At 59.3% G+C, this 10,225-nt stretch overlaps 1 protein-coding gene across 1 annotated transcript in view; it reads left to right on the forward strand.

Moving 5' to 3' along the window:
- Positions 1 to 8,887, forward strand: part of NARF (nuclear prelamin A recognition factor) — a 17,434-nt gene extending 8,547 nt beyond the window's left edge. The window contains exons 5-11 of the mRNA XM_077756622.1: positions 348 to 482; positions 2,507 to 2,625; positions 3,791 to 3,920; positions 4,901 to 4,964; positions 5,684 to 5,824; positions 6,091 to 6,248; positions 7,436 to 8,887. Of these exons, the coding sequence (XP_077612748.1) occupies positions 348 to 482; positions 2,507 to 2,625; positions 3,791 to 3,920; positions 4,901 to 4,964; positions 5,684 to 5,824; positions 6,091 to 6,248; positions 7,436 to 7,677 (989 nt within the window). The 3' untranslated portion in view covers positions 7,678 to 8,887. The remainder of the gene's footprint in view (positions 1 to 347; positions 483 to 2,506; positions 2,626 to 3,790; positions 3,921 to 4,900; positions 4,965 to 5,683; positions 5,825 to 6,090; positions 6,249 to 7,435) is intronic.
- Positions 8,888 to 10,225: the final 1,338 nt, after the last annotated feature.

Raw genomic sequence — 10,225 nt, forward strand, 5'->3', positions numbered from 1 at the left:
ATTGACTCGTTTATTTGCAAGATATCAAGGATCATCACAGACTGAAATTTAGCCATTGATTGGAGGAAAGTGGTGCTGGTATCTTGGAATATTCTGTTACTTTTACGGGCCACCCTGAAGTGTTTCTGCAGCTGTAGAGCAACAACGCATGGATGTTACTGTGGAAAGAGATGTGTGTTTATTGTTTCCGGGAGAAGTTCAGGCACAGTCCCGGGCTTCTGCAGGAGTGAGGCAGGTTCGGAGGCAAGAGTGAGGGAGACAGGGCAGGGGTGCCGTGGAGTCTGATCTTCGAGTCTCCCGCCTCTTGCAGGGCAAGAGAAGCTCCATGCCCCCCTCTTTCTCTGCAGGGGTGCACTATGTCTTTGATATGACAATAGCTGCGGACTTCAGCATCCTGGAGAGTCAGAAGGAATTTGTGCGTCGCTACCGGCAGCACAGTGAGGAGGAGCCCGCGCTGCCCATGCTCAGCTCCGCCTGCCCAGGTGAGCGCCCAGAGCCAGCTGCCGCCGCCGTCGGCCTGAGGCAACCGTTCTCGTGGGTCTGCACTGGGGGCAGGAGAGGAGGTGGGGAGGTCAGAGGTCCCCGCACCCTGGGCTTTCTGGACCAGGAGGGAGTGAAGGGCCGGCGGGTCCCCAGCAGGTCCGCCTGAACCCCCTCCCCCCAACTCCATCACTCGGCCACTGGCTGACGCAGACCAGCCCGCACCCCCCATCCAGCCTGATATTTGCTGCATTCAGAGTTTCAAGCTGTTCAAGTCTGTTTACGTGTAGGTTTGGAGCTTCTAGAATGTTCTTCCTAGATAATGATTCAGTTTCTTTTTAGAGTTCTTTCTACCAAAGTGTGTCAGAATTATAAGCAGTTCAGCTTTATACCACCTCTCAAATTCAGGGAGAAGAGGTGAGATTTGGTTTAAAACTAACCCTCTTCTACGACTGGCATTGTCATGTTTGCTTCCCTGTGACAAGGTGAGGAAACTGAAGCAACATCAAGATCAGGTGTTGTGCGTGGCAGACAGAATCGGGGTCGTGGGGGCCCGTGCTGGCTCGTGGGACTCCCAGGTCCTGGGGCGCCTTTGCCACCCACAGCCTAACGGAACGCCTCCTGCTGGGTGTGCCCAGCACCCAGCACAGTATCTGCAGGCCACTGCTCCGAGCATATCCCCTCGCCCCAACCCGTCCGTGGTCTGACGAGGAAAGTGCCAGCACCCAGGGAGGACGTGGGTGCTGCTGTGAAGCCAACAGCAGCTCCTCTGTCGTGCTGTCTCCGGAGGAGATGAAAGGAGCCCTCAGGAAAGTAGCCTGTCTGGTTTCAGATGCAGGAGCCATGCTCCTGCTCGGCCCTCTTCCCCCCAGGCCGGGCATCCTCCGTGGGCCCTGCTTACCTCCTGGCGTCCTGCCTGCCATTGTGGGGCGCCCCTGGCCAGCACCCAGCAGCCTGCCCGCAGCCTGGGCACGCCACCTGCCTGGGTGCCGTGTCTCGAGCTGCTGGCCTTGGCACTGAGTCCGGGGGCAGGGCCTTGGGTCCCCAAAGGTGCCACTGTGTTTGGTGGTTTTTTGTCTTGATGCTTGGAGGCTGGGATGAGGAGAGCCCTCCTCCAGGGCCCCCTCTCCTGGGGCTTCTGGGGACAGCCGCGGACAATCCCGTCCTGTAGGTGATGGCGGGGGGTTAAGTTTATTCGGACGGGATTGTCCTGCCAACTGGGGCCTGCCACTCCTCCCTGCCAGGGGCGGTCAGGGGGCGGTGGCCGGCTGTCCCTGGGGTCTGATAAGCAGCTCATCGCCAGGCACCTATGCTCCCGTGTGCTGTGGTGGGCGCGCCCGGCTGGGGTCAGGCCTCTCGCCAGGCTGTGCCCAGCGGGAGAAGGATGCGTGCTGCTGGCTGTGTGGCTCACTGACCTCTCGGACCCCTGTCACCCCTGGAGACCATAGCAGGAGGGTGACCCCCAGGAGCACAGTAGGCGTCAGCCACTTGGGGAATGCTTGGTACCGTGCTGGGCACAGAGTAAGTGGACAGCTCGTGTCCTGTCACTGGGGCATGTGAGACCCTCGTATGTCCTCACCCTAACAAGTGAGCAGCTGCTGGCTGTTCACTTCCAGCAGGTGAGCGAAACGGGTGGGCTCTGTTGCTGATGCTCCATCTGAGCACAGCCGGCGGCAAGGACAGCGTCGTGGCCGCGTGGAGCAGGGCCCAACCTCCTGGGGCGCTGTCGTGTGGCTGCTTCTCTAAGCTCGTTCTCCTCTGGGGGACCCGCCATACCAGTTTTCACCTTCCACTCCACCCTCTCTGGTCCAACCGGCAGGGCCATCTTCCCGTCCAGGGCACAGGCAGCTGGGATCCCCAGGGGGCACCTGGCCAGGGATCTGCCACAAGCTCCTAGGGAGGTCAGGAGAGGGTGTCTGGCGTGACCCCAAGTGACGGGGTCTGGGAGCTCCGAATTCCTCACGTGTGACCGAAAGCAGGAGGAAGCCACTGTGAGGAGCTGACCGGGGGCCCGTTCTCTCCCCAGGCTGGGTCCGATATGCTGAGCGGGTGCTGGGCCACCCTGTCACCCCCCACCTCTGCACTGCCAAGTCTCCCCAGCAGATCATGGGCTCTCTGGTGAAGGATTACTTCGCCAGACGGCAGGTAAGCCAGCCTTCTCCCAGAGGGCGGCACGTGGGCCAGGAGATGGGGGGAGTGTCCCCACCACGCATGACCAGGGTGGTGTCCGACCCAGGCTGAGTGGAAACGCTGCCCATCCTGCTAAGGGGAGGCCCTGGCCTGTGCCCCAGACCACAGAGAGCATCGGCCTGGCTGTCTTAGCCGCTCCTGCCTTCACGGGACAGGAAATCTCCCAGCCAGGCTCCTGAAGGCCAGCCCACGTCCCTCAGCTGCCCTGGGTCCCCCACTGTGGATGGCGCCCCACCTTCAGCTGGTCCCCGTGCTGTCCAGGGGCACCTTGGGAGCCTGGCAGAGGCCAGGCCTGGGTCCTCCCGGAGGCCCCTGACACTCCCACGCCGCCCACGACGTGGCCCCTCCCGTGGCCTGCTCTCCAGGGAGCCAGCGAGGCCCGGCCCTGCGGGAACTGGAGAACACAGCGAAACTAGGAATCCCCCAGACCCACAGCCCATTTCAGGAAGCCTCATCCTCGTTAATTGAGCAGTGGGAATGTTCCCTTTCCACTGCTTCGCTCATAACATCCCTGCAGTTTGTGGATCGTAAGTGTGATGTCAGCGTGTACGCGTTCACTTTGAGGACAGAAAAATGAACTATGGGACTGCCCTACCCCCACTGTTAGGGGGCGTCCAGGAGTTTCCCCGTCCTGTGGGCCTGCTGAGGGCCGGCCAGGCATCCTCCTCAGATTCGCCCCAAGGAGGGTCTTTCCACAAAGGCCTCTCCACAAAGGTCACTCACCAACTGCCTTTTCCTGGTGTGGCCACCAATTCCGGCTCAGCTGTAGGCGCCAGAGGGGCAGCTCAGATAGGTGTCACTTGGGAAGTTTCCAGAAGGTCCCAAGGTAAACCAGCCAGCCGTTCAGCAACCATCCAGCAGTGGCTTTTTCTTAACCATGTTGGTCACCGTATGCACAGTTTAGGGGGAAACAGGTTCTGCTTTCCGCAGCTCTTCCCTGGGCCTTAGGGGCTCTGGGTGAAACCACCTGGGTCTCCAGGGCATGGTCCCCCCATGCAGCTGGGAGGCAGGCACAGGTCGGAACTTGGTCTGAGGAAACACCTGGAGGGTGTTGTGGGCACCAGCATGCAGCTCCCCTCACTTCCCACAGCCCCTACCTGAATCTGCTCTTTCTCCCCAGAACCTGTCCCCAGACCAGATTTTCCACGTTATCGTGGCCCCTTGCTACGATAGGAAACTGGAGGCCCTTCGAGAAGACGTTCCCACAGCTTCGCATGGCTCCCGGGGTGCTGACTGCGTACTAACCTCAGGTGAGGGGGTGGACAGATTTGGGGACTCTCAGGGCCTCTGGCCAGTCGTCCTCTGAGGTCATGACAGGCCCACCGAGGGCCGGGCTGCGGGGAAGTGGAGAGGGGCAGCGCTCATGCAGCATGGAAAAGTCGTGTGGGACCCCAGAGGCTTTGCCCACAAACCAAACCTGCATCTGGAGATGGGGTGGGGACCCATGGGGTCCCCTGTGTGCCGGGACCTGTGTGCCAGGGTGGCCGTGGGTCCCTGGCGTCCTCCAGGACCCTTCCACTGAACATCACAGTCAGGGGGTGGCTTATGTCTGCTGAACCCACGTGGGTATACTTTCGGCCGGCTCTGGGGGGCCAGTGACTCCCGGACGTGGGTCCCCTGACCTGAAACTCCAGCATGAGGACCTCCGTGCTCTGGGGGGAGGGAGACAGGACGGCCCCCAGCAGCCAAGGAAGGGGGCCGAGGGCGCCTGCTTGCCTGTTAGATGGTGGATTTTCCTGAGATGCAGAGTCAGTTGTACTCTCGTGCTCAGACGTTGAGTCCTCTCACGTGCACAGGACACCAGGCAGCTGATGGAAACGTTAGCTGTTTCCAGCAAAGGTTTCTGGGGGCCATTGTGTGGAGGGAAGTAGGAGATGATTCCGATTCTCAGCTCATCTCTTTGCATACAATCAGACGCCACATAACCGCAGCCACTGTGTCTCGGTCATCTGTCCACAGGAGGCTGTGTGCAAAACATTTCTGCTTCAGAAACAGAAACGTGGAGAGATTGCAAAACCCCCCATTTCAAGGGCAGAAGGAAGCATTAGACTCTACTTTCACACTTTATCAGAGTTTTTCATTTTATTGGTAGTACATCGCACTAGAGCTGGGCTCTGAGAGTGAGGGCACAAAGGGTCACCTTAACAGGGTTTCCAGTGAGGGAGAGGATTCCGGAAACAGCTCCTGAGGAGGGCTTGCACGGTGCCTCACGCCCTTTCCTTGTCTGCAGGTGAAATTGTTCAGATAATGGAGCAAAGTGACCTCGTGGCGAAAGACGCTGCCGTTGACACTCTGTAAGTGACTTTTGCAGGGAGGGGCACCTTGCGGGGGGAGCCTCCTGTGTGAGGCCACATGCAGCCAGGGGATCGAGGGCGAGGGGCTCCTAACCTGTGTTGCCGCTCAGCCCTCACCACAACCCGCTCTTTCCCGCTCTTCTATGGGACATGGGCGGGGCCTGGTGGGAGATGCCACTGGGGGGGTGGTTTCCATGGTGATGTTTACATGCCAGCTCCATTTCTGAATGTCACGTGTTCCCAACATTGAACATCTGGACCTGCCCAAGGCTGGGTCACCTGGGAAGAGCGGCTCCCTCGGGCTCCACGCAGGGCGCATGTGGGCCGCTTAGCAGGCCAGGCCCTTTCATGGAAGGTTGTCCTGAAGTTTACAGAGTTTAGTCAGCTGGCTGCAGCGCCTATGGCCAGAGCCTGCGCTTGTTACCTGTCCCTGCTGGGGAACGTGCATATGCTCCCGAGTGGCCCAGAGATTCCTAGCTCTGTCCCCAAGTGTTGGGGTTCGGGGGGGGTCATACCTGATGCGGGTGCACTGGGTGCAGCTCCGCCTGCTGCTATGTCTTTCCAGATTATAGGTGGGACTTGCACTGATCATTAAAACTCGGTAACGTGAGACTGTCGCCCCAAAGTACAAATGTCTATACAGAATTTCTCTCTTCGTGGGGATCATAAGACTTCAGAAGTCTGATTTAATCTTGCTGTTGCTCTTCCTCCCTGGGAAGGTTTGGAGGCCTGAACGAGGAGGAGGAGGTGAGGCGCCATGACGGAGCCAGCTCCGACGGGTACCTGGCGCACGTCTTCAGACACGCGGCCAAGCAGCTGTTCGACGAGGACGTCAGGGAGGTCACCTACCGCACCCTGAGGTCTGCCTGTGTGGGCAGCACTGCTGTCCGGGGCAAACTGCCCAAGCCAGCCATGCGTGCGTGTGTGTGTGTGTCTGGGTGTGTGTGAGTTGGGGTGGGGGGCTGTCCTAGGTACAGGGTGTAGAACAGCCAAGATCAAAAAGCCTTCTTTGGTTTTGTTCACAGATTTTTCGTTTTGCTAACATTTTAAACTTAGATTTGAAAATGACTGTCAAGCCCCAGAGGAAGGACTCTGTAGATGAAAATCCATTTTGTTCACCTTATAGGAACAAAGACTTCCAGGAGGTTACCCTCGAAAAGAACGGGGAGGTTCTGTTACGCTTCGCTGCTGCATACGGCTTTCGAAACATCCAGAACGTGGTTCTGAAACTAAAGAAGGGCAAGTTCCCGTACCACTTTGTGGAAGTGCTCGCCTGTGCCGGGGGTAAGGCACGGGGGCTCCGCCCACAGCCCCAGAGGAGACAGGCCCGCGCAGGCTGCCCCAGACCTCGTGGGGTGTGGACACTGCCCTGCTTGTTGACACCGTGGTCCCTGTCCTTCCCTCACCACAGGGCAGAAAAGCCAGGTGTCCCCTTAGAAAAGCCCTGGGACACAGTCCCAGAGAAGAGCAGCACCAGGGGAGAGCTTGCTCTCAGTCCCGGAGGCCCCACCTGCGGCCGGGTTCTGTCCCCAAGGGACAGGGGGACCCACGTGAGAGACCGAGGCCAACAAGAGGGGCCAGGGCAGGGGTCCCACATCAGAGGCCATGGACTTGCTGGTGCCCCGGGTGTGGGTGTCAGGGGAGAGGATCCTGTGGCCTCCGCGTGGCGGTGGGACCACCTGTGCTCTGAGTGGGGAAGGCCTACAAGATTCGAACCTGCCTGCAGAGATGAGGCATGGCTAGGGTGCTGGTGAAAACCTGCCGGCATCTGGGGAGGGGCACGGGCTCTGGGGCTGGGGTCTGAGCAGAGGAGCAGACCCTGGGAGAGTGGGCAGGGTTCTCACCCAGGCTGAGTGTCTCCGAGATTTGAGGTCAAAAGTGCAGCTGCTGGGTGCTGCCAACGGATAGGTGGAGGGGGGCTTGACCAGGGAGGAAATTTGCTCCAAGTTCTTTTAAATGAATCTAATCCTACAAATCATGACATCATCTAATACATCTGGGGGTATGTGGGAGGCACACCCTTTATCTGGGCCGTGGTGCTTGGGTGTGGGGCCTCCTGTGCAGGCTCACGGGTTCCGTCCCCTCCCCAGTGCCACTGGATGATGACCAGCGCCCGGAGGCTTTACGAGACAGCAGTGGCGTGGCTGCCCATTAGCGACTGTCATGCTCTTCTGGTTCTGATGAATTTCAAGAGAAACCAGAAGTTCAGATTCGCATACACAGCCATCTAGTTCTAAAGGTTGGCAAGTTATTCGGTTTTAGGTAAAAATCGTTTCCTGGGTACCGTGAGTAGGTAAGAACAGGAAGCACATGGGGCTGCGAGCCTGCAACCTGGTGTTCTTGAGAGTCTGGGGTCCGGCTCCGGGCTCTGGCCACAGGACGCCGCACACAGCTGTCGGTCCTCTCCTGCTTCAGAACCACTCCCTCTGATGCAGAGGAGGAAAAGCATAAGCTCCTTGCTTGTCTTTCAGGGTGTTTAAACGGCAGAGGTCAAGCCCAGACGGAGGATGGGCGTGCGGACAAGGCGCTGCTGCGGCAGATGGAGGGCAAGTACGCGGGTGTCCCTGTGCGGCCCCCCGAGAGCAGCGCCCATGTGCAGGAGCTGTACCAGGAGTGGCTGGACGGGGCCGACTCCCCCAGAGTCCGGGAGGCGCTGCACACCGTGTACCAGCGCCCGGGACTCCCTGCCGCCAGCCGAGACATCAAGTGGTAAAGGTGGGCAAGGAGGCAGCCCCGCCAGCCGCCTAGGGAGGGAGCCGCTGGGGGAAAGGCGCTCTGCCCCTCAGTCGTTCTGTGCTTTCCGGAGCTCTCTCCCCATGTCTCGGTGGCTCCCTCCCTCGGTCTGACGTGGTGCTCTCTTCGTAATGTGTGCGACTGGCATATTTGAACACGAGAGAAGGATTGCCCCAATTTGCTTTTATCTTAAGACTGGAAAATATCCCAAAGAACAAAAATAGAGACAGACTACTATCTTTTAGGCTTAAAAGAAATCTAAAAAGTGTCCTGTGAAGAGCTTAGACCTCAGAAGTTGAGATTCGTGGGCCTCAGAGCGACTTGACGTGGAAATAAAGACAGGAGGCAGGCAGGCTGCGGGGTGGTGGGGCCACGGCCCACGGTCTGCCCACCTTGGCTATTACTTACGTTATTCCTGAAAGCGTTGTTGCCAGAACGTGAATAAATTGCATCCTTTCAGAATTGGGGGCTCGTGTACGAAGCTGGATTTCCGGATGTTCTGGTAGCTTGGGCCACGTTCCTCGCCACCGCGATTGTCAGAGATGATAGCAGCTGCCTCCTGGGACCAGACCCCTAAACCAGGGGCCCCAGACTTGCACTTCTACATTCAGCCTCTAAGGAGAACTCCCCTTGAGGCCGGGGAGGCCTGGCAAGGGGGACAGAAAGATGGAGGACAGACAGGCTGCCTCGCTCAGGCCAGCGTGTGTGATCGGGAGGCGGCTGCCTCAGTCCCTCCCCAGCAAGGTTAGCAGGGGGCAGCCTTGCCCCAACCTTTGCGCCTCGAGGGACGGTCATCGGGCAGCCTGCGCCGCTCCTGTGAGCGCCTTAAGGAACAGAACACAATTTACCCACAATACCAACAAAGGCTGGTAAGCAGCCGGAAACCTCCAGAACTGGCACGCCACATCTGGGCTCGGCCTCCAAAGGAAAGACCTCTGCGAATGGCCTGAGTTTAGATTTTCAAAGCACTTGGATTTGGTTAACACGAGTGATGATGATCCTCGTGAGCCCTCCGTGCCGTCACGCCGCGCCGGGCTCCGTTTCCATCGTGTTCCATATCATGCCCGTACGCCTGTCTGGGTTGATAGCCGGATGGTGTGTGAAATTGTACATTTTTCCTTTCAGTCTGTTCATAATCGAGGTTCATCCTCCATGGTAACTGATTGCGGAATAAACAGTTGAAGAACGTGTCTGAGTGTGGAGAGCGTGTGAAGCAGGCTCCTCCCCGCCAGGGCCTGGGCCGCCTCCCGGGCTGCGCGCCCCCTCGTCCTGCCATGTGCTTCTCCACCCGGCTCCTGGCCCGGAGCGGGAGTGCTGTCCTGGGTCTCCGTGGGCCCAGGAAGCCACGAGTCCCGTGTGGGGACTGCGCCTCTCGCTTCAAAAGCCGTCTCTTCCAGCTACAGCAAAGCCCCCTGGTGGCCAGGGTGCTGGATGCCAGACCGGGTGTGATGGCGCGAGGTGTGGGGTCTCATCCGCAGCACATCTTGGGGTTATGGCCACGTTCGTCTTAACTCCAGCCCTACGTGCAGAGAAGAGGGGGCGACCCCGCAGTCAAGCTGGTGCGCAGATGTCTGCTGGGTACTGGCGGGTCCCAGTGTGAGGAGGAGGGCAGAGTCCAGAATCACGGCGCACCCAGGAGCCGCTTTACAGGCATTGGCTGTGGTGCTGCTAGTGCCTCCCATGGACCGTGACCACGTCCAGCAGGTTTGCGTGCGTGGTGGCCGTCCTGAATACCTCTGCCCTCCAGGGCCCTGCAGAGCCCAGATTTTTCCACTGCATTCCCACCCGGCCTTAGCGCTTGGGCCAATCCCAGCCAGCGTAGACCCTGGTCCTTCCTCCTCAGCTCTGCTGGAGTGCGGACTGGAACTTAGCCATTGTCTACACCGTCAGTTTGATGCTGGCCTGGTGTGGAGCAGGGGCGCCGGTCCCGTGCTGCTGCCCTGATGCTGTTCTCTGACCTCCGCTGCTGCCCCAGAGCTGAGCGACTGGCTCCTGGACACTTGGCTTCCGTGAACAGGCCGTATCTTCACATGGAGGCCAGGCCGGATGTTTTAGGGAGGGGGATGCGCCCCACTGGCAGCTCACCTCGCAGGCCACTTGGCCACCAAACATGGGCTCCCTCGTGTCAGGGGCCCAAACTTGGTGACTGCATTTCCCAATCAGGAGCAGGCAGAGCAGTCAGAACAGATCTTTTTACAGGGAGACCTCCACAGGCACGTCACCAAGGAGTCCTCACGGTAGGCCCCAGTCATGATCCACGAGCAAATGTGGGGAGCTGGGCTCTTCTGGGGCGCTCACCTGGGCCCCACACTGGACATGAGCCCATTTGCACAAAGACAAGCGGGGAGCAGGAGCGAGGAGGAGGTTGAGCGCTGGGGCCCTGTGGCCAGCAGAGCCAGGACTGAGGTCACACACCTGTGCAGCAGGTCCTGCGACGGACCAAGGACTGGCTTGTCCCACTCCCCTCGCCTACGAATGAGGAGGCTGACGTCTCCAGGGGACAGGGTCTTGCCAAGGTCACGTGAGAG

The sequence above is a fragment of the Crocuta crocuta genome, unplaced genomic scaffold (genome assembly GCF_008692635.1).
Source record: "Crocuta crocuta isolate KB4526 unplaced genomic scaffold, BGI_CrCroc_1.0 scaffold50, whole genome shotgun sequence".
Classification (NCBI taxonomy): domain Eukaryota; kingdom Metazoa; phylum Chordata; class Mammalia; order Carnivora; family Hyaenidae; genus Crocuta; species Crocuta crocuta.